General features: G+C 38.1%; 1 protein-coding gene, 1 long non-coding RNA gene, 1 other non-coding gene and 2 pseudogenes across 6 annotated transcripts; 3 read left to right on the top strand and 2 right to left on the bottom strand.

Moving 5' to 3' along the window:
* The first annotated feature begins 1,172 nt into the window (after positions 1-1,172).
* On the top strand, positions 1,173-4,800 carry LOC148732368 (uncharacterized). Of its 2 annotated transcripts, none has more exons than XR_015999597.1 (6): positions 1,173-1,354; positions 2,205-2,265; positions 2,580-2,617; positions 2,910-2,971; positions 3,851-3,928; positions 4,247-4,800. It is a non-coding gene; the product is annotated as an uncharacterized LOC148732368 (long non-coding RNA). The 2 variants fall into 2 exon arrangements; XR_015999596.1 differs by having other exon boundaries at positions 1,174-1,354; positions 2,915-2,971.
* Positions 2,433-2,506, top strand: LOC148732370 (small nucleolar RNA snR60/Z15/Z230/Z193/J17). The gene has a single exon (XR_016000890.1). It is a non-coding gene; the product is annotated as a small nucleolar RNA snR60/Z15/Z230/Z193/J17 (small nucleolar RNA).
* LOC148732369 (small nucleolar RNA SNORD24) lies at positions 3,122-3,194 on the top strand (annotated as a pseudogene).
* A 419-nt stretch (positions 4,801-5,219) lies between the features above and the next one.
* On the bottom strand, positions 5,220-12,478 carry LOC148732367 (uncharacterized; annotated as a pseudogene). The gene is made up of 7 exons (XR_016000331.1): positions 12,403-12,478; positions 11,834-11,955; positions 11,641-11,700; positions 10,108-10,937; positions 9,104-9,187; positions 8,512-8,598; positions 5,220-6,526 (listed from the first exon to the last, which is right to left on the bottom strand). The product of XR_016000331.1 is annotated as an uncharacterized LOC148732367 (transcript).
* A 2,787-nt stretch (positions 12,479-15,265) lies between these two features.
* On the bottom strand, positions 15,266-24,188 carry LOC148732366 (uncharacterized). Of its 2 annotated transcripts, none has more exons than XM_088755780.1 (6): positions 23,051-24,188; positions 22,871-22,970; positions 18,904-19,687; positions 17,652-17,723; positions 17,289-17,348; positions 15,266-17,044 (listed from the first exon to the last, which is right to left on the bottom strand). In XM_088755780.1, exons 2-6 carry the CDS (start codon positions 22,952-22,954, stop codon positions 16,695-16,697), a joined length of 1,350 nt encoding a protein of 449 aa, XP_088611906.1. In that variant the 5' UTR covers positions 22,955-22,970; positions 23,051-24,188; the 3' UTR covers positions 15,266-16,694. The 2 variants fall into 2 exon arrangements, with proteins under 2 accessions (XP_088611906.1, XP_088611908.1); XM_088755782.1 differs by having other exon boundaries at positions 22,871-22,930; positions 23,051-24,185.
* Between the last annotated feature and the right edge of the window lie 61 nt (positions 24,189-24,249).

The raw sequence follows: 24,249 nt of genomic DNA, 5'->3' as shown, positions 1-24,249 counted from the left end.
TTATTCACATAAAGTACAAAGTTGAATTTACAGCGTACACAGAATGCTGTGAATAACCGGGTAACAACCCACGCTTCGTAGTCGCTTTCGCCGCCATGCTGTAAACAAACTGAAGCTTGTCCTCCAGTTCGCAATGTCACGTGATGTGACGTCACGCTTGAAATGGGTCTATTGCACATAACAGTAAAAGAAACACGAGAATGTAAACAATTACAGAGAAAGTTTTAAATTGACACGATAACATAGATGATTCAGAGTGGGCTGTTTCCACTGAATGTGAATGGCTTTTTTGATTTTACATTGGAGGGGGGTGTAAACGTGATCCAAGACGCTGAAACAATCATTAGAACATAAACCGGTGCATTGCTGAGAATTTTCGCGTAAAGGTCTGAAGATGTGAGACGACCAAGTGCTCACACAGGGGACCCACACAAGCGGCCGTGTCTGGTCGTTTGTTCGAAATATAAAGAAATGTATGGGAGAATATTGAAGAGTCGTAATATCGTAAACTTATATCAAGAAATGTCTATGTTAAGGCTCAAAATAAATGTAAACCTACCTCACTTGCTGTCTATTGTCGTTTCTGTGATTCTAAGTGGCGAATTTGAGCGATTTGGTAGAATTTGCGTTGACTGTTACATATATCTTATTAACCAAGCGCGAGGGCCGTACTGGGAGAATATCGGCCCGAGGTCTTGACAGTACGGACCGAGCGCAGCGAGGTCCGTACAAAAAGGTTTGAGGGCCAATATTCTTCTAGTACGGTCCCGACCAAGCTTGGTTAATAAGAGATTTATTATACGACTGAAGTTCAAAGGGAGACAAGTGCGGCATCATTTGGGACCATTCGGGACAGTGCCCGGTCCAATACTGAGAGAATATTGACCGGCAATACAGCATTTTGATTGGCTGATTTTAGTTATGGGCCTTCTGACAGCCCGAGCCGTGTAATAATATACTGTATACTTTACTGTATAAGAAGGAGACAGTAAAGTAACAGTGAACGCAAAATCTACCAAATCGCTCAAATTCGCCATTTAGAACTACAGAAACGACAATACACAGCAAGTGAGGTAGGTTTACATTTAATTTGAGCCTAAACATTTACATTCCTTGTAGCGAAAAGCGATACTCAAGTGAACGGAAGTGTTGGTAGGACGAAAACGAGACAAAGCTGGAAGTCTGGGTATGAGACTCCAATTGAGACGGCCATTTTAAATCGTTTTGACTCCGTTCCTAGCTTTGGGAGGTTGTAGCGGTAGCTAACTCAAAGAAAAACAGAAAAATTAAAGCTTATAATGTTAAATTTATCTCAATGGCCAGGAGTACTGACTTATGTTTCAAAACAACGTATGTGAGTATGTTTTTGCGCTTCAGATCGATCGTATGTTGCTTTCAGTGTTTTGTACGTGGTTCATCACCCTTTGGAAAATTAGTTTCCCACGAAACCCCCCTACCCCTCAGAAATTACTGCCCTTGAACCCCCCTCCCCCTCAGAACTTCCAATGATCTTCCGTGGGGGTATGGATATTTTCTGGAACCACACAATTGGTTTTGTTTCGGGGAGTTTTTGACTGGAGGAACTTGTAAAGCGCTGTGTGGTTTCTATTTGGGCAGGTGATAATTTGATCTAAAAGCCTGTACATAACATGTAAATGACATTTAGCCCTTTAAGCTCTAAGATTGATTGGCTTTTAATTTCCCCTTACAGTATCACCTTTCCCCAGTAAAGGTCATGAGAAGAAGAAAAATGATCACTAATTGAGAAGCTCTTGATTGTCAAACAAATTCTCTCTGATAGCAACAGAGGAAATGTGTAGAGAACAGTTGGTAGAATATTATGAATATCAATGTAAGGGTTTAAATGGTTAAGCCTCTGTAAATACGACTATATATGTGCAACAAAGTGGTTCAGTTTTCTCATCATCTCATCTATTTCTCATCTTAGATTTTGTCTTAACTTGCTCCTGTGAGAGGTTGGCCCTTCCCCATGTATTGAAAGAAAGTCTATTAGTTGTTGTCTTGTTTAGTATGGTTTGTGACAAGTTCATACATGTAGTTCAGCTGGTTGATGGTGAGGATAGTTTTTCCCCTATCTGAAACTGCCCTGTAGGTCTGACTGAAAAACTCCCCAAGTTTCTTTATTGTGTCTAACAAACACTTGCTTCCGTCATTCTAATTGAAGCTAATTGTTTTTGTTTCAGGGAGCAGAGTACATAAGAAATGTGCACAGCTTATTGTGGTTTCTATTTGTGTTACTAGTAGGTGAGGAAAAAGCATGAACATTACACTTGAATGATATTTTAGACTGCTGTAAATAATGCTCTCTCAGCTTACAACACAATGGTTAAGTCAATTGTGATCTTAGATTTTCTCTTAATTTGTGCCTCTGAGAGGCTATCCATGAAGTTTACAAGTTGTTGCATTACTTGGTATGGTTCATGATGAGTTCATAGTTCAGCTGATTGATGGTGACGATAAACTTCGCCCCTATCTGAAACCACCTTAGTGGTATTACTGAAAAAGTCAGAATTCCTTTCTCTGTGTCTAACAATGAGTTACTAATGTCTTACATGTAGGTACGTTGTCAAGACCTAACCGAGCAGGCTTTTCTGAGGTGAGGAGTGTGTGATGAACTTGGTGGCAATGTTTTGTGTTGTCGAGTTTGGTGCAAGTGATGACCTCCAGAATAGGGACATAATAAAGTCACCCAGTGACTTGATTAGAAAATCTGGTTTTACCTGATGCACCTCTTGTAATTTGTATCCTGTTTTCAAATTGTTTTGTACATCTTATGATAGTGAAACTTGAAATCTCTTTAATTTGTGGCTTCAATAGTACCCTAATTTTTTAACCACTCATTTTTCTTTCTTGTTTTAACTATTATTTTATATCTGTTTTCATGGAAGATTAGAATACTAGCAGAAGAGGTTCAGTGACCAGAACATAAAGAGGCTGAGCCACTTAAGTGGTAATATAAGTGTAAATTTTATTACAGATTCCTTGTTCATGACTGGCATGCATAAAAATTTGACTCAAAAAAAAATACTGATTCTGTGAGTTACTTGTGTTAGCATAATGTATGGTTTATTACAGAATTTTGTTTCCCAATTATGGATGTGGCCAATAATGCATTATTTATTTGCTACTCTTGAACATAACTGATGATAAATATCACCAAAATAACTGAGGCCACTTTGTAGACTGAGACTGTTTCAGACATGTTCTATAGGCATGCAGGTGAAAATAAACCAATTGATGGAAGCTTTGACAAGAACAGATTAGAGTTCTTGGGTTTGACGATAGATCTTACTTTTGTTACTCTTCCCTAGTTTTATCCTTTCAAATGGTCTTGTTTGAGTATTATAATACAGTCTTCCTGTAGGCATTAGATCTGCTTGCACCAAAAGTGATTTAAATGGAAACTTAAGACATTTTTATTCAGCAAGGCATTTTGCTAGTACAATTAGTTTATATTTAGATTTTCATTTAGTTTCTTTTTCTGAAAATTACTTTTCTTATCCTCAATTGTAATTGTACAGTTTTCTTCTTTGATTTCATAGTGATTGTAAATGGTTCTTATTTTGTATTTATTGTAATGTTTGTAATGTGTATTTGATTAGTTTTAAAGAAAATGTGCAATATAAATATTGAATATTATTATAATGGTTTATACATATTAAGTTTGTGATGCCTTTCTATATCCTGAATCGATAGTATGAGGGTGAATAATGAGGAATAAAAGTTTAGGAGACTTCAACAGTCGTCTCCCATAGCACAGAGCTCTATTGTAAAGAAGGCTTTACAAAGTTAAAAAAAAACTTGTGAAATTATTTTCATGTTTTTCTAGGTCCAACAAGTTACTTAGCTTGAATTTGTTGTGGAAATATTGAAAAAGATGGAAAATTAATTTTTTCAGAATGACAAGGTGAGAAGTTTATTAAGTAAATGATTATTTTTGCACCACTGTCAACCAATGCTTGATTGTTAACATTGGAAAACAACATTGGAAAAGGTTGTGGATCAATGGTGTTTATATATTAGTCAGAAAGATTGTACCTCATGTTTAAAACCACAGTTGAAAGCCAGTGATGACTATGTATATTCAGTCATAATCCACTGATGTTTACTTCTGAAGACTACTTTGATACTGAGGCTTTCATCTAATAAAATCAAAGTTCCTAACTCTGTTAACATTACCAAAATCTTACTCCCCACTCATAATGTTCTTTAACTTCTCTCCTAGGTGTCCTCTAAAAAACCATGGACACAAAAGCTGTGTAACTTGAATGTCTTCCAATTAGACTTTGGATGTGATTTCTACTTACTTGGTATACTGAAAAATTTGCAGTAATGATGAAATGTTCCAAAAAGTCTTTGTATGGTTTACTACTTGTGTATTGTTGACAGTAGTGTACAGTCTTGTCTGTGTTACAACTGTTCTGATTTTCCATTGTCCCAACTTTTACATCTGTTGTCAAAAGGACAAGAAAGCAAGAGCTTCCAGCATACTGGGGTCATTAGTGATACAGTTCAAGCAGGCACTAATTCCAGAACCAGAATTTATTTTTCATTAGCTTCAACATTTACCACTTGACTTTGCAAGCGGATTAATAATCTACTAACCATGAAAGAATGACACAGATACAAAAATTTTCTAAATTACACAGCTCTTAGAATTGCTGTTTTTAAAAATATATAGCATTGTATTGATCAATGCATTACACTCAAGACAGTGAGAAATATGTTGCATTAAAAAGGATACATTTACCTGTACAATAAAGATCTCTGTTTGAGTTACTTTCAGTCTAAGGTAATTAATTTTATCACCAGCATTACCACTTATAACAGAAAAATAATTCTTTTGATCATAACACTTGACACACCAAAGCTATGGGGTGTCAAAGTCTGATCAAAGATTCTCAACCAAAGTCTATGTGGTTGGCTATTGAAAAGTCCAAATTTGAAGTGATGTGGCTTTTGGCTGGTTATTAAGTAGCACCACCTTGCAAATATATTCCTGACCAATGTTAAATATTCACCCCAATGATACTCTGGCTGAAAATATTAGAAACATATAACCCAGATGTTGTGGTGATCAATAGTACCATGTTCTGTTAACATTTTTTTTCCTTTTTGATTTTGTTACATGCAGGTTCATTTGTTTTTGTTTTTGCCTTATTTAGTTAGCATTTTGTATCTTTCTTTTTTGTTTGGTTGTTTCTTCCCATTTTACTTTTTTTGGTTTTTATTATTAAGAAGTGTAAAACTTTAATACAAAAGATCCTAATAGGAGAAAATGAATAGTGAGCGTGTCTCTTTAAAAAGGATTGGAATAAGAGCAGCATGATATCATACAGGGCAATGTCTGCTGTATAAAACAACATTGCCATCAGCAAGTTAGAGTGCGACTCTTTGACTTGTCTTTTAAAGTTGAGAATATGATAATTCTAAAGGTTTGTCTGTAACTCTACTTTGTTGTTGAAATGTTATCCACTGTGACTTAATTTGAGCATTCATGAAAATCAATCACTTCATTTTCTGTGGCTTTCACCATACTGGGATACAAGAAGCCTCTGTGCAAAAGTTATATGTTGCAGTTTCCTAAGCCCTGGTTATTAGTATGACCTGCTTGTTATGTTTCCCTTGCACATAATGAAGCAGACTAGGTTAGATTATTTACTGAATAATAATAATATATATCGATTTCTATAGCGCATTTCCATGTAAATGCTCTAATGCGCTTTACAACACTGTGCGGGGGACTTTTCCAGACTGCCAGCGGCAGTTTACAATTAATAAAAGAGAAATTTTATACAGATGCCTCCTCCCCCCATTCCCAGTAAACAGGCCAGACCACATCACAGTAATCTCGTGATGTGAGTTCTTTAATGTCCCCTGCCGAAATTAACTAATTGATAGGTGCAGGAGATGTCCTTCCTGAGAAGATGAAGCAATGTGAGTGAAGTGTCTTGCTGAAGGACACAACGTCAAGCCCCAGCCATGACTTACCCGTGCCATTTGACCCAGAGTCCAGCGCACTGACCACTGGACTACTCGCGCCTCACCCTACTACTGTAATATTTCTGTACAATTTTTTTTCCTTGGCAGCCAATAGATCAAAATGCATCAGGCTAGCTAGCTAGTTGCTTACTGATTTGCTGTTACAAGCTTGCTGCATAATTTTCCCTCGTTGTACAGTTCGTAGATCCCACGGCCAGTTACAAATATTGTTGGCCACGTCATACCTGTTACAAGCAGCAAGAGCTTCTACAAAGTCTCTCATTGAGGGCACTTTTGAAAAGGTGCACAGAGTAGCAATGAGACTAACTGTTGGACTTCTTCCTGCTTTGTAGTCAATTTCTATCAGGTCCAAGTCTTGCTCTGAAACTTTCAAGACTTGCCCAACGGAACGCCAGTTTTTTTTTTGTTGGTGTCTCTAGGGGATCCAGCATCCTCTGCACATAGTGCAACAGTATTTGATTGTCATGGTTGCACAGCTGTGGCATTTCAGAGACTTTACAATCTAAGAGTTCAATGGAAAACAGTCTTAATAAGAGTACTGGTAATTGAGCTAGTGTGGTTGTAACATAAAATTTCCTATTTTGTAGTACTAGTAGAATGTATTATTAAGAATACAATCTTTGCAGGGAAGGAAACGTAATCTTGGTAGTCTTGGAACACTACAGGGTATGAGTTTACTTGATGATGATTTTGATGATGATTTATTTAACTCAGCTCGGTTTTACAAGATATATAGGTTAAATTTACATAGCAACAGTACAGCAAAGGAATAAGGAGAAAAAATTTAGCAATAGAGTAGGTAGCTAGTTAGGATCATCCAAATAGCAAAGGCTAATCTAGTGGATGACCCTAATTATAAGATATAGTTAATTACTAAGGGCAAAATGAAGAATATTTTTTTTTTCTTTAATAAAAAATTTCCCACACACGAGATTACTGTGTGATGGATGTCCTCCCCTGGGGTGGGGTGGATGGGTTAGGACAGCAGGTCCACATCAGCTATTACAGCTGCTAATTAATCAAGCTGCTTAAACAAATAAATGAACTTCAACTATTACTTCATGCACTAAAGTAGATAATTAAAAAGAGTAACAATTAAGTATAGAGTTCTTCAGGGTTTTGCAAAATATTCTAAGAGAATTTGAATCAATTATACTTGTAGGTAAGGAATTCCAAAGGCGAGGGCCTGTGAATTTTAGGGACCCAGTAGGCCATATTGAGTAGTATTAACTGAGGCTACATAAAGATTTCTGTTACATAATTGCCTCGTTGAGTAGGAATGAACAGAAGATGTAAATTTGAAATATTTATTGAAACAAGGGGGTAACAGTCTAGGTGACCACTGATAAACAAAACAGAGGATCTGTAATTCAATAACATCATTGAGCTTAAGAAGATTGAGGGATTTAAACAGAGGCTCAGAATGGGATTTTGGTTCAGAGAAAGATATTATTCTGATTGGTTTTTTTTTCGGATAATAAATAATTGTGTTAGAAATGAGGGAAAGGTTAAACCCCAGACATGGACGCCATAAGTGAGGAATGGATAGATAAGGGAGTAATAAAGCATGACAAGACTATCTTTGTTGACAAAGTGTCTCACTTTAGACAAGATACCTACAGTTTTGGATAGTTTCAAACAAAGCTCATTAATATGACTTTCCATGTTAAGTGAGAATCAAATGTTATGCCAAGGTACTTAGTGGATTCAACTTGTTTAACAAGTACATCACCAATTTTGATTCTTAATGACTGATTAGGTTTAAGTTTACTGGAATGAAAAAGAATAAGGTTAGTTTTAGAAATACTAAGTGCTAATCAATTACATTTCATCCATTCAGCAACAGATTTAAGTTAATGATTTAGGGTTGTTTCAAGGTGACTAAGGTTTTTGCTGGAAAAATAAATGTTAGTATCATCAGCAAATAGATGAAATGTTAGTAAGCTAGAAGTATTGGGCAAATCGTTTACATATAATAAGAATAAAAGGGGTCCTAAAATAGATCCTTGTGGGACACTTTCATTTTACCAACCATTCAGGAGGCTATAGTTGTGCATTTCTCATCACACCAAGCTACAATCTGTGACAAAATTGTTGACAAATTGATCTTTTTAACCCCTTATCACATTACTTCAATTTTTTTCTCTTTTGTCCCTGTTAAGTCAACCTATTTGTCCCTCCTCCCCCCTCCAAAAAAAAAAAAACCAATGTACTGTTATTTAATGAACTTTTAGCTAACATTGAATGGGGGAGGGAGGGGCTGTTAATGACTTAACAGTGTGGTAGAAACTGTTATTCTTCACATAAATAGAGTCCTTTTCACCTGATATGTCAATCAGTTTTGATGCTGAGTGAAAGAGAAGGAGAGTGCCTGTGAGAGAAGATTAAATACAACATCTGATGGCAAACTCAACATGTGATCTAAGCATTTACAGAGGTAAACAAGGTAGTTAACTTTGTCTAACAAAAGTGGGATGTTCACGTCACCTGTTGGAATCAAATCAGTTTTTGGCTGCAGGTCTTGTCCAAGCCTACCAGTGAGAGACTCCTCATGGTCATCAGCCTCTAGTGCATCTGAGAAAGAAAAAAAAAAAATAACCACTTAAATATCCTTGACACCCAGAAGTGATTAACAGGTAACTTCTAATAGAGTCCAGCACAGTAATGAGAAAATACAAACTTAACTGGTAGAGGTTGTTACCTCAATCTAACAGCAAATTCTCTGAACTAAACTACAGGGAAATGCTGTGGAAGCTTGAGGGAAGAATCAACTATCAGATCCTGGGAGTTTAGGGGTTTCAGGATCAGTATTTTCTATTGCTACTTTTCCATACATTTTTAAGTTTCCACTTAAGATGTCAAAAATCAAGAGCATATTTCATTCTTTGTTTCTATCCTACCAATGAAATAACGTTTGCTTTCTACACATTTCAGCTTCTCTGAGATCAGTCAAAGAGAAGTGTGGTTAAGAAATGTATGTCTCTAAATTGGTCCATTTCTCCAAAAGGCTTGTTCGGTAGATTGTATGATACACAAACATTGATACACAAGTCAAATATTGTGTATTGGTAGTCACTACCTTCTACAGTTTCTGTTGAGCCTGCATCTCTATCATCAGAACCTCTCACGTCTCTCAGGGGTATACTCTCATTTGGATTTGTAACTGCAACATAGCATTGCTGTATTATTGTATTTATTTAATCACTTTCACCAGTGAGAGTATGGTGAGGGTCGCACAACAGAGCGAGGATCCAAATTAAGTGCGCCCAATATCCCACCCATCCCACCCCAGGGGAGGACATCCATCACACAGTAATCTCGTGTATGGGAAATTAACGTCTCCTACCCCAACCCTGCAGGAGACGGAACCTCCATTTATTCGTCCCTATCTGAGAAGACTAGAATATCTATATAACCATTTCTTGATGTTATAGAAAGGTAGCAAATTCTTCTCAATTATTTTAAGACCCTGAGTGTTGGTCCGGCCGTGGCTCGAACCCTCGACCTCCCGCACAACAGTCCAGCGCTCTATCCATTGAGCTAACCGGGTGCTGAAAGTTTGTATGAATTGTTTATTAATCAATAAAGTACACCCTCGATGAAGGTACAAAGGAATTCAATAATGTTACTTGGAAATTTCAGAATGGGAGTGATCACCCATTCTGTACCCAGCTTAAATGGTTCCTTGCAAAAAAAAAAGAAAGTGTCAAATGGAAGAGAGAGGTTACTGTGCTAATTTATCAGGGAAAGAGATGGTTGTGGTCCTTCAGATCAGATTGAAAAAGAAACAGTTTTGGACATAGGATGGTCATCTTATAATCACTACTTGCTTAGTCTTAACTGTGTATATTTGTATGAAACCTCACTTAATCATGATAATGAAACTTTTTAAATGATAAGAATTGATCAAATGTTCCTTCAAATTTTAATAGGTTTCAATTTGTTAAAGAAAATCCAGATGAACTTGACTCGTTGACCTAATACATCAGAGAGGAATGTTATTGGACCAGCAGACTCAATTTACTCAAAGGACCTATAAATATAGTACAACAAATCCTTAGGCAATAATAGATATATAAATACCGTCAGGATGTGATTGTTTCCAACAGTAGTAGAAAAATGCTGCCAAAACAAAAACCAGAGTCGTAGCCACAATGGTAATCAAGGCTATAGATGTAGCCGACACTTTTTCCCCTTCTTCTTGTGTTGACCTCTTGTATATAACTGCCTTTGTTGTTGCTGGCAGCGAATGTTTTTTTTTCGGATTTGAGTACAGGCTTCTTAGTGTCTTTCGTTGATGCTGTACCACTTAAATCCAAGTTAAAGTCATCGACAGGGGGATCAACAACAGGAGTGGGTGTGGTTACGTCATAAGTCGCTGTTGTTTTTGTGGCATTTTCCGCAGTCTCCCTTATTTCCTTGCAGAGGCTATTCTGATGGGTCTCGAGGCACTGCCATTCCCTACCCATTCCAATGTCTTTACAGTTTTTCAGTCTGGCAGATTCATGAACGGTGGGACAGCAAAAATAGCATTCCTGGCAAAAACCATTGCGGTCCAGAAAATGTCTTTCAGGGCATTTGTTGCCACATTTGCGGTTTTGATCAGGGGTGCACTGCTGAATAATGTTCTTTAATCCACAGTCATGACACGATGTGCAACTCTCAATGCTATCATGTTTGTCAGAGAAAGTCTCATTCTCTATGCAAGGTTCACATTTAATGGTGGTGTAATTTGAAATTTTTGTACCGCATAGCGGTGTGAGTCCCATTCCTTCTGGGCACTTGGGACATGCTATGCACTCCGTTTGAGCCTCTGGAGTATCGGGAAAGTATCGTAAGAAATTTCGCAACTGGGAACATCTTGCCGGCTTTCCCGACGCTAACTGTGACCACAATGCTAATAACAGGATCAGCTAAGACAGGAGCCGAGAGAGAAAAATATCAGCTCTTTGCCGTTTTTTGAATATATCATGTCATTGACTACATCGTTGTGAAAATGTACGGATCATTTAAGACCTTCCCTAGTTTTGTTTGTTTGTTTGTTTTCTTCGTTTATACCGGTCAGTGGAAATCTATCGACGCGGCCGAAAAAAGGGCGCTATAACCAAGTTTGAGTGCGTTTGTCAAACACCGGCAAAATTCAGTAATAGCGCACAAGGTCGCTAAAAATCTTCGTTAGGGAATGTTTGTGCCCCGAAGGCCCCCATCACCATAAAACATACGTCTTATGTGAAGACTCATTGCAGGGGCTATTTTTTGGTCAGTTTTTCACCACATAGCTCCTGACAGTTGTGTAGACGGATTCTATGTCAAATCGTGATGCATGTCAAGTTACTTAGATTTTAGCTTGGGCATAAGGGTTTGCCTAACAAATACGGCCGCTTCAGACGTGAGCAGGTGAAATACGTAAATTTAATTACTAATGTCAGAAGCCAATAATCGAATAACCTCTTAGATAAAAAGGCTGTGTATATTCTAAATGTTCCATTTCCAGTCCCATTGAGAAACAATTCGAATCAAATCAGTTTCTTCAATGGTTGTCGTGGAAAACGTTTTCGGTCAGTGGACATGTATTCACGAATGAAAGCTTACGCACAGGTATCTTCAACTATTTACCTTAATAGCTCCTTTCATACCGTGCGTGTCACCATTATTGAGTTTGCATCTTTTGTTAACCTGTGGTAAGAGATAAAATGAACATTCACGCTTAACTTGATCTTGCCGAAAGTATACCAGAATACGGTAAAAAAAAAACTGTTCATCGAGCAAGTGTAAAATAAGTGCGAATCATCAGTTTATGCTTGCCTACCGTTTGTGCTCTTCCACTCTCGATGCTGAAAACTATGGATTTTTTTCGGTCAGAAAACACAAATTTCCGTGGATGGGAAGCTGTTATAATTATAAAGCCTTTCTTTAGCCCTAATGAACGGTCTTAATGGCAGAAACAATCATTATTCTACAGAAGTCGAGAAAGTTCAATAAAGTACTCTCTTAAGAAATAGGGGATTCCCCGTTCCAAGGAGGTCAGGAAGAGGTAAAGCAAAACTACTATACTAGGCTCGCTTTTCGGCTCGTTTCGAACTAACACGGTCCCTTGCAGCTTCATGTGGCAGACACTTATACTGAAATAGCCAACTGTATTTGTAGTAAGTGTTAAGATCATCGAGGAAAGAAAAAAAATGTAGAATCACTATAACGCATTGACTACATGACGTAGTCGCGTCGGGGATTCCTCGTCCCAGTGAGATGCTAAGTGCCATGTAAATTGCCATCACGGTCATTAATGCAACATTGTACATCTCTAACGTATCAAAATAAGATTTCCAGATATCAAACGAAATGAAGCGTTCGATTAAATCGGCTTGAACGATCTTTTACTTTGCTTTTTCCAACTTTCCTCGATCGGTTTAACAATTGTTTTCATCGATGTTAAGATAAGAAATTGCTGCGTCATTACGAGAAAGCATTATGCAAATTTTAAAAGCTTTCGAGTTGCGGTCAACTACTGCGTAGACTTTATTCTTTGGGAATGTGAAGGCCGTAAGTCATACTTAGAAAGAAAGAGAAAAAATAAACAAGTTGGTAACTGCGAGACTTTTTTCGAATGTGGCAAACGGTTTTGATCACTTTATGAAGTTAGAAGCGCATAGATGTGGCACTTACTAGCAGGGACCGGTTCTTATTTGTCACTGCGCCAGAGGGCTGGCCATTATATATTGTGCTAGTAAAAGTAGCATATTCTACTGCCAGCATTACTCAATTTTTTTTTTTCCAAATTAGGCTTAAAATTATGCTCGTTTTTGAAAATTTGGCTACTTTTTCTTTTTAAAAGTATGCTTTTCAAAACAGAAACACAAAACGAGTCTAAATGATATCTTTGTGTTGATAAAGCATGAAATCTTCATTATTTTGAGTTACACACTTACTCCGATAAAAAGTCATTATCCACTCCATTTAATTCCAGACTAGAGGCAGTGACTCAGTTTCTAAACGTTCGATCTTCTGAGAATTTTGTTGACTGCCGGGAACTGGAACCGACGCAATCTTTAATTAGTTTCAGTGTGCCCAGTCCTCCTCACGACGAACGACTCAGTGCTAAGTATCTAGTAAGAAATTGCAAAATCCAAGAGACTGAACTATGAACCGAAATTGAAAATAATCAATCTTAGAGATCAAACAAGTCATTATTCTAGTAATTTTCCCTTCAAAAAGCTAAACATATGCTGATTATGCAAGCAGTTCTACCAATATAAACATACGCATGTTACGCATGTTAAAGACACTTAGTAACTGATGCTATCCTTCTTGTAAAAGAAAAAGAGCATCTGCTTTCAAAAGATATCAGTGGAAATAAAGTTCAGACACACGTATGGTCTACTGCCACTGGTGTCTGAATAATTGCAAACTTTAATAAACTGAGGCTGGCGCCTCGCTTCCTGTAATCTCCTTCACAGTCGAGACCAAACAACGGCCTTCTCGCAGGCTAAGACTATGCTTACTGCAGTTCCTTAGTCAGAGAAAAAATCAAAATCATTCAATAACAGCTACTTTCTTCACAAATCTTCTTCCACATAATTCTGCAGTGAGAGGCAAACTTCGGAAACTCTATTTATTTCCAATAGCCTCTGACCAAATACATTTTTCGCTCTCAGTTCTTCACGTGGGCGTAACAACTAGGCTCCTTATTTCGTATTTGTCTATCTGGACTTTACCCGGAGCGTGCGAAATACATGATAAAATGCAGGTTGTTTACAAGGAATTGACACGTGATGGAAAATTGACCGACAGTAGCAGTATGTTCCTTGTGAATTTTTTTTCAGTGAGGTAGGATTATGTCTTAAAATTTACGTTGTTTACTGGAAAATGGCTTTTCATCTGAGAAAGACTAAGTGATGGTGATGGAATAATTGATGTTGTTGTCTCTAAGTGTCCTGATGTGTTTGCTGAGTTCGGTGGAGTTGCGGTGTTTTGCGTGTCGGAGTGATGAGGTGTGATTGTTGTAGCGCGACTTAAAGTCGTTTGCAGAGAGCCCGATGTATGTGTCTGTCGTGCTGTTGTTTTTACGTGTAATGGTAGCTTGGTATATGACAGATTGTTGGAGGCAGTTTCCGTCTAGAGGGCATGAGTTTTTCTATCGGCAGTTGCATTTCTTCCTCCTTCGACCAAGCCGTTCCTGCCTACCAGAAAGCATTAAACACCAGTGGTTACAGCTACACACTCCACTACGAACCAACGCTCACACAAAGTCGCAAGAACCGCCAACGCAACAACATCCTCTGGTACAACTCGTCTTTCACCAAGAACCCCAGTACTAACATCGGAAATAAATTGCTCGCGCTGATTGACAAACACTTCCCCAAAGATCATAAGCTCCGCAGAAACACAATCAAAATTAGTTACAGCTGCATGGACAATACAAAACAAATCATCGACAACCACAACAAAAGAATCCTCACCTCCCACGTAAAGACTAACGCCACCGCCACAACCGACACCTCTACCGCAAACAACAACAAGAAATGCAACTGCCGACAGAAAAACTCATTCCCTCTAGACGGAAACTGCCTCCAACAATCTGTCATATACCAAGCTACCATTACACGTAAAGACAACAGCACGACAGACAAACGACTTTAAGTCGCGCTACAACAACCACACCTCATCATTCCGACATTCCCTAATAAATAATTGGGTTCTCAAAGCTGTCTAAATTTATACAATAAAAAATGATATTACTGAAGCGTATATATATATATATGTACCTACAAATATACATCATCTAATATATATCTATATTTAACAATTATTCCACGAGCGCGCGTTGGATATGAGATGATAGATAGCCAACTCGGCGCTACGCGCCTCGTTGGCTATAATCATGTCATATCCAACAAGCGCGAGTGGAATAATTGTTTTATTAAAAACGTTATTTTAAATTATTAAATTTTATTAAATTTTTAGCTCCCTTTTAATTTTGAGCTGACACGTACGCTTACCATATTTGTAGATTATGGTATATTGGCTGATATACCATAATGGCTAAACCAATAAAAAGTCTTGAATTGCATTATCCAATGATCTAGTTTTTGATAAATATTTAACAATTATTCCACGAGCGCGCGTCGGATATGAGATGATAGATAGCCAACGAGGCGCGTAGCGCCGAGTTGGCTATAATCATCTCATATCCAACAAGCGCGAGTGGAATAATTGTTTTATTAAAAAAAACGTCCCCAAGATATTAGACAAATCTTCTCGACTTTATTTTGTAAGAAGAAACCGGATGTTACAAGGTACAGATATTAGATTATGGTATATTGGCTCATATACCATAATGGCTAAGCCAATAAAAAGTCTTGAATTGCATTATCCAATGATCCAGATTTTAATAAAATTATATATACATATATATAAAATTCAAACTGACTAAAAGGAAGCACACATGATTCGTTGTTACTCTGAGTTTCGTTCTTTCGCACTCGTCAGACAGATTTTGGAAAACATTCCTGTGGGCTAATTTATATACGCTGATCTACATATTCAAAAGGTAGGTTGTTGTTATATAATATGCACAATAGGTGAGAAAAAGCGAAAATTACAGTTAATGTGGATATATAAAGGATAATGAGACAATGGGTGTGAGTGTATTAGCAAAAGTCTATTGTAGCAGGGAAGCGTTAACCGTTCTTTAGATAAAACTTGTTTTCGTGGCGGCACTTGGATATAAGTTCAGATCTTTTATTCAATGATTTACTGCTGTTAGACTTGATAATCATGAGTTTTTCGGTAAGGCAAAGGTCGCATCTTTTCGTTGTGTTGTTGTAGGGCCTAGCGCGCTCTTGCAATGATGGACCATTTTATGCTGAAGTTTACAGAGTTGTATATTTTCTGTGTTGGAACGTGACCTTGTGTTGGTTAAATCTTTGTTTAAAAGTTCCTTCAGTCAATCCAATGTAGTTCTTTGGAGTCGCTTTGTTATCTGTAGTGGTGACTTGTGCGTTATAGATAATGCTGGAAGACAGACAAATGTTTTTGTGCGGGCATTGTCACCTTTAGATCTGCAGTTACAAAGGCTTTCGTTGTTGTTGTGGTTGTTGTTAGACAGTATTATCTTATTATGTTTGTCTATGATTGATCCCATGTTCTCCATACAGCTGTAGCTGACCTTTACGTTGTTCTTGTTGAATCTGGATATATCAACAAAGTTGAAATGGTAAATTTCAACTTTGTTGAATCTGTCTGACGAGTGCGAAAGCAGGAAACTCAGAGTAACAGTGAATCGTGTGTGTTTCATTTTAGTCAGTTTGAATTGTATTTCGCCCTCTCTCGCTCTCTCTCTCTCTCTCTCTCTCTCAAGAGCCGCAACAGCGGTGAAACGCGTAGCGCAAAAGCAAAGAGAAAGAAAAAGAAAAAGAAAAAGAAAGAGAGGACTTTCGTTTTTCATTTATTTCAGTATTTTTATTCGACACAGAAGTTTACAGTTTGTTTACATTATATATATATATATATTAAAGCCATAGGCATATTTCCTACAGTATAAAGCCTCTAGCTAAAACATAAAAAAAAATTCGTCCTCAGTTGCACTTAAGAGCTTTATTTACATATATTTACATATTTAACAATATCAATAATATTTAGCGATATGAAAAGTCGTAAATTCCTTTTACAAGCTAGAGGGCAGTTTCTACGGGATAGATGTCCTCTGAACATCTGCTTGTATCTTGTTTTTTTCTGAACCAGTTTACTATTTGGTTTGCAACATCGTTCCGTTCCAGCTCTTGGAGGACGTCTACGAACTTTTTAAGAGTCGTACACTGTGAGCTGCACAGGATTGGAATCAAATATTTCATTGCGCTTCCCCCTGGCTTCTTGTTCTCATTGTCCAGAAACTGGATGTCTTTCGGAGAAATTTGAAACCAGTTTGCGACATGTTTCCAGTTCTTTTGAGGTGGCGTGGAATCAATATCCAATGGCAGAATAACATCCTCGATATCAGATTGGCAGTCAGCAAGCTTGACGTCTAACGAAAGAACAGTTAAATTGGTAGAGTTAAAAGGGAAAAAAAATCAATATGATCATTATCACCATCTGGATAATGCTCATTTGAAAAGATCCGCGGTGCTGGCCGCCAACGCCTGGAAGAAGAGAGCTTCTTGCAAGCGGGAACTGGGAGTGTGGCAATGAAGGCTTCTTAAGTTGCCTGTAAAATTGGTCTTACACTCTAGAGACGGGGGGGATTCCTTTATTGTCAAACATTTACATACCTTCCTGGATATTATTCTCAAGAACACAGTCTCTGTCGTCTCCTTGACCATCATGGGAAACTGTAATTAAATGAATGGTGGTGAATTCATCGGCCAATAAGCTTCGCCAGTTGCAGGGGATTATTGCGTTATTGTTCTTAAGTTTGGCAGTTACCAAAAGGCAGGATGTACACCTCACCTCTGGAATCAGATCAGTTTTCGGCTGGTCTTGTCTGAGCTCAGCAGAGAGAGACCCCTCACGGTCATCAGCTTTTAGCACATTTTTTTTTTATAGCAGATGGCACTCCATCACTAGCTGAGCTATCATCACCGTCAATTAAGTACTTTGTCGAAAGTTGTGAAAGTAAGTCTGACCAGCCATACCTTGAGCAGTTCCACCATTGTCCTCTCTTCTCTGGGATCTTGTCACGCATAGTGGCACATGTTCAGGTGAACCTACGACCGACGGTTTGTTGACTTATCATTATGAATAGCTTGTTTGTTAATTGATAAAATGGAACTACCATAATTTTAAGTGAATTACGATTTGTAAGAAAAACCAAGATTCCCCATAGGATAGATCTAAAATAATTTGAATATATCAACAAAGTTGAAATGGTAAATTGGCCACCGTTACGATTATAAAAGCTGACGTTTGGAGCGTTAGCCCTTCATCGGAGCGAATCAGCCTAGATCTAAAATACAAATGAATAAAGGCTGATAGTTTCGAAAGAAACTGTTTGGGGCTGCGTCGGTGGTAGTAACGAAATAATTTGGATATATCAACAAAGTTGAAATGGTAAATTGGCCACCGTAATGATTACAAAAGCTGACGTTTCGAGCGTTAGCCCTTCGTCGGAGCGAATGTAATTTCGCTCCGACGAAGGGCTAACGCTCGAAACGTCAGCTTTTGTAATCATTACGGTGGCCAATTTACCATTTCAACTTTGTTGATATATCCAAATTAGATCTTAAATAGTTTTGTTTTATCAAGGTTTTGTTAAACCTGGTCAATGGGAGGTGTTAGTTGTTATGTGCCATCACCCTTCAAGATCTTGGTACTTGAGATTACCCGTTATAGCATCACTCCAAGAATCGTCTATTCATCTGTTTATTTTGTTTTTTTTTTTTCGAGGGAGTGAGAGAGAGAAGAGAGAGAGAGAGAGAGAGAGAGAGAGAGAGAGAGAGAGAGAGAGAGAGAGAGAGAGAGTGATAGAGAGAGAGTGATAGAGAGAGAGAGAGAGAGAGAGAGAGAGAGAGAGAGAGAGAGAGAGAGTCAGTGGGGAGGAGGGTTTAGAGAATAAATTACTTTACTACTCTGATACAATCTGCCATTGCTTTTTCCGATCAAGTTTTTCTTTGAGTAGCTTTTTTTTTTCCGAGAAATTCAATCAGTTCCCCTTTTAATTTATAGATAAGTATTTAAACTTTGATGACGGCGTATTGAATAAATTTCACTGGAAATAAGAAAAAAGTTTTCGAGAACCCAAATATGCAGTTGTGTTGTCCAATGCAAACAAGGAACATGACTTGTCAGGTTGCTACAATGTCATGTTGTGCTGCAAATTATTAATAGGAATTCAGTGACAAGATACTGTCCTCGAAATAAGTGTTGTAAAATATGATTGTCTCTTACCTTCAAATTCTACTCCTGAACCATTCCTATTTGTAATGATTCTTCTAGCTCCGTATACAACACCAACAATAACCAGGGCAATTAGGGTAATTATCGTTACTATAGTTGAGGGTGCTACATCTCCCTTCTTTTCTCTTGTTAGCATTGAAGGTAAAGTAGTATTTTCAAACGATGATGTAGGTTTCCTAATGTTATCACTTGAGTTAGTATTTGTTTTATTTGCTTCAAAATTGTTTCCAGGCGGAGAATTTCTTGTATGAACGCTAGCTTGTGTAGAATTTTCAAAATCTTCTTTGCAGTCCTTGTTTTGGTCGTTCTTGGGACACTGCCAGTCTTCTCCCATTCCAATTTCCTTACATTTCTTCATTCTTCCAGTTTCGTCCACACTGGGACAACAAAAGTAGCATTCTTGACAAAAACCATTGTCATCGAGGTAGTGTCGTTCGGGGCACTCGGTGCCGCATTTACGATTTTGAGATGGGGTGCACTGCTGGATGACGTTAGTTAACCCACAGTCATGGCAGGACCTGCAACTCTCAATGCCATGTTTGTCTGAATATGTCTTGTTCTGTTGGCACGGTTCGCATTTAATAGTGGTGTAGTTAGTGATCTTGGTACCACATTGGGGTACGAGTCCTAATCCTAGCGGGCATTCAGGGCACGCTTTACACTCCATTTCAGCCCCTGGATCATCTGGATAATATATCAGGAAGTTTCGCACCAGAGAACATCTTATAGGACCCCCGATTACAAATTGTGACCACAAGACCATTACCAGGATTACCTGAAATAGGGGAGGAAGAGCATTATGAGAAACAAAATTTAGAGATTACGCCATTATACGCGGCATATAATTACATTTTGCCTCGAGTCGTAAAACATTTTGGAAAAAATTTTATCTAAATTTGATTTAGATAAATATCGGTCGCTGGTACAGACCTCACTGCGTTCGGTCTGTACTGGCGACCTCGGTCAAGATTCTCCCATACAGACCTTCCGCTCGGTTAATAAGAACTAAATAATATTTTGTACATTTATCTTTATATACTGTATTTCCATATAATATTTTGTACATTTAACTTATAAGTACTGAAATTAACCCTGTGCCAAGTCACCTAATAAAAGTCGTCTCTCTTTGAATGATGAGAAGCAATTCCATTGCTCATACGATTTTTCTCACCGGTGAAAAATATCGTATGATCAAACAGAAGCCTGATACGATTCTCTTCACAAATGAGTAAAGTAAGCAGTTAAGACTGCATATGGCTACTGCTGCCGCATCCCACACACTTATGAGTCAGGCTTGTTCCTCAAAAGAAAGATGATTCAAGAATGTAGTGACTAATTGACACAACGACCAATAATCAAATGGTAACATATAATCGTATTAATAATAATAATAATAATAATAACAATAATAATAATAATAATAATGACAATGATGACGATGATAACAGTAGTAATAATAATGATTACTTGTAGAGGCTAGCTCAAGAACTTACTGTTCCTCGATCAGTCTATTCTTTAGGCTCCAACAATGATTAAACTAGGCTTCTTTTATCTTTAAGTTTGATTTTGCTAGGTAATTATAAGTTATTTTCTTATTTCATTGCAATTCCATTTTTGTGAGACTTTTGTTTCATACAACAAGGCATTCCGCGCTGTGGGTTATTCCGCCATTCCGTCGTTCCACTGTTCATAGGATCCCTGTAAACTCAAGTTATCGTATTTCGGACCTTGCTCGCTTCGCAAATTTTTAGGGGCTCTTTTTAACGTTTGTCACTGATTGAAATGGTGAAGTGCTCTCTTTTCGAATAAAGAAAGTTTTTCTTCAAAGTTTCCACGATTTGCTAATCATAGGTATTTAGATATTTCTGAGAGTAAAAGTCTTTTTCAATTTCGTGTCGGAGACCCCCCTGTGAAATTGAGATGTTTATCATCTTTTGTGGTTTCATGGCAAGAACTGAAAAAATTATATCTTGAAATCTACTGGGCATAATTCGCTGATTCGAACGGTAAAATACTCTCTCTGCAAAGTAAAGCAATGTTTTTTCAAACACCTTCCTGAATTAATTGTGAGATGCTTAGCATTTCTAAAGCAGTCCGAAACAAGCATCGGGAAACCGTATGATGAAGTGCTGATTCGAGAAACATTCGAAGCGATCCGAAGAAATCGTCAACGAGCGTTGAACGACCGAAGATGTACCAAAACAGACAAAAGCCGAGAGCGAGGAATATCGGGTCAAACTCGGTGGACTTCGTTGTGGGCAAAGTGGTTGTTCGTAGTCTATTTTTACACTCACTCAACAGGACAACATTATGGCTTTGCCCCCATGGGAGGCATTAGCCATAAAAAATCGTATCGGTTTCTCCTGCCTTTCTGGGTGGGGGGGGGGGGGGGGGTGGGACATGCAAAGTAATTGAGAGTGAGTGTTTGTAACGTTCCCTGCTTGCCCAGCATCTTGACTTCAAGGTTTGCATATCTTAATTCAGTGGAACAATTTCTTGAGGACGAATAATTTATCATTATCAATAGAATTTATCATTCACCTTGTTCGGCAGCAGATTATCTACGTGGCCAGCAAGCAATGCCGCTCTTTACCAGAGTCGCATTCTTCGTTTCTGTAAAACTAATTCCGCCGCCTTCAAGTCTTAAATTACCATTATTATCCGAATTGATTATCCTTCGGCGTATTTTATTCTCATTAGAATTGCAAACGGTCTACCTTGATAGGGACGGACTGGAAGGTGTAGGGAAACATTTGAACAACTTATTACGGACCCCTGCGTGAACTTATTAAACAATCTCCTTTAGCATGAATTGTAAGTAGGTTTTCGTTAAAATTTTGTACCTTGAAAAGAAAAGAATAGAAAAGAAAAGGTTTGGAAAAATACAACTTTAAAATAATTTGCGAAACTTTTTCAGCTCTGCATCTTACGCAACAACAACAAATCGCGCGAAACCTGGCCATCGGGGGACCTGGCACAGGGTTGGTCAATCCCAGTATTCATTTGGACGCATTATCATGTAGTCTCCTCTCGCAGCCGTTCTTTGTCTCGGGATCCCTGTGTCTCCCTCCCCACAAACGGCTGCTCGTGTTAACCAAACATTTCATTCCCTTTGTTTCCTTCAACCAATTAGCGTTGAGCAGGGAACATCTCTCAAAACTTCGCCAAATTTCATGTTTATAGAGCTAAATATGTCATTTATCAATTTTTATGGCTGATACCCCGAAGTAACTTGCAGTAATTTATCTGGATGTTTCCTGTGTACGTCAACAGTTTCGACTAAAAAAAGAGTTAGAATCTTCGGAAGGTCTGCTGATGTAACGCGGAGCGTCATAAGTTTAGCACTGGGTGTAAACTTGGAAGCTTTCGACATTTATTTGAATTCTACTTTATATATATATATACGTCTCAAATGCTACAGAAAAGTTGCCAAGATTAAGAAATTAGAAAACGATCTCCAAGAGCTAAAAAATTAACTGAAAGCTGGCTATGATTCCATTCAAGATCACCGGATTAAAAGACTTCAACCATCACTTGACAGCGACTCGAACGCAAAGCGACCTTTTGTAGCGAAAGCTCTCGATTTCACCGGCCCTAGCAAATGTACCTCTTTGCCTGCAAGTCCTACAGTTGAACCGCTAGTATCCCTGCCTTGTACGCCTCAATGTTCTGGTGCATCAGCTAATACTGCTACCTACTCGACCCGTCAGTCCGATAATCGCTGAGAAACAGCCGCATGTTCCCACGCACTGGCGAGGTGAATATATTATGAGCCTTCCAGATTTCGAAAGGCGGCACTCTGATTGGTCAATCGGCCGGAATGGAGTGTTTGGTCAACACGAGCAGCCGTTTGTGGGGAGGGAGACAAAGGGATCCCGAGACAAAGAACGGCTGCGAGAGGAGACTAATTATCATGATACCTACGAGAGACAGGGAACAGATATTTAGAAATACTCACTTTGATAGCGCTCTTCATAGTCTTCGTGGCACCAGGGTTGTTTCTGCTTCGTTTGTTACCCTGTGTAAAGAAATTAGCACTCATGCTTAGCCAAACCTTGCTGAAAGTTTGCCAGTTGAGAGTTATCATATGCTGACTAAGCAATTGTAAAATTCAAGGATCGAGCACTCGCTAACTTACCATTGTGTACTACTAAGCTTGAGCCTTTTCCTGGTCTGGATCTTAAAAATTATGGCAATCTCGGAGGCAGATAGTTTCGTCAATAAAAAACCTCTACGCCGTAAGTTGAGAACCCAGAATATATCGACGTTACACCTAGATAAAAGACTGATTTAAGTGAATGTGAATAGTTTCACCTCTGTTTGAGAAGTGTTTATTCCGGCGAAGTCACGTCTTAAACATTAAAGTTGCACAAAAATACAATGACAAAATATTATTGTAATACGTCAGAGGCCATAAAGAAGATTCCACGGCCGTTGTCACGTCCGCGATAAGTTCAACTTGTTGCGCGGTGGTCCATGCTTATCTTAGCATAACTATATCGTCATATATCTCTTGCGAATCAAAATGTTTACTTGCGTCAAACAATAAAGACACGCGAAGGGAACGGAGGAAAGGATCTTTAGCTTTTTCAACTTCTCGGAGATTCATGACGTCAGATTCTATATTTATTTTCATAGTAAGGTCATACATTCCACGAGTGGACGACAAAAATTAGCATAGTGCATCTAACGAAATGTGAGGTTGAGAGTGATGAATACTGTGGCAGTCAAAGTTTAGCAGAACTTTTTAAGACAATACACAACATTTTTGGTTTTAAAAACATGCATGTTCGACAGTTCTTCTGTCATCTTCAGTACTAGTTCTAATTTACATTAAGTAAAGCTGAATTTAGAGTATTTACAAAATGCTAATTGGACATAACAGCAAAGGAAATATGAGAACGTAAACAATTACAGAGAAAGTTTTAAATAACAAGTTGATGATTTCAAATGGGTTGCTTCCCTGAATATGAATAGCATTTTTGATTTTACATTGGAAGGTGGTGAATGCGTGGTCGAAGATGCTGAAACAATCATTAGAACACAAAGTGCGGCATTGCTGAGAGTTTTTGTTAATGTCTGAAGATGTGAGAGGTCCTATCACAAACCAAGTGCTCATGCACTCGTGCGGAAAAATGCTGAGAGATTTCGCTGACTTAGCAGGTATAACAGCCCGCGCACAAAAACTTGTAAACCATACAAGTACGGAACCCACAAGAGATAGAATCTTTCACGCCAAACACATTACCAATTTCAAACGATGAAAAAACCAACTTAATATCTATGTTATTACGAAAACGTTTAGCAAAATGGCGAGTCCTTTTATAGCGTGACAAC

This window comes from Stylophora pistillata, chromosome 4 (genome assembly GCF_964205215.1).
Source record: "Stylophora pistillata chromosome 4, jaStyPist1.2, whole genome shotgun sequence".
In the NCBI taxonomy this organism is placed as follows: Eukaryota; Metazoa; Cnidaria; class Anthozoa; order Scleractinia; family Pocilloporidae; genus Stylophora; species Stylophora pistillata.
The sequence above is the reverse complement of the archived record's forward strand: the minus strand, read 5'-3'. Positions and strand labels throughout refer to the sequence as shown.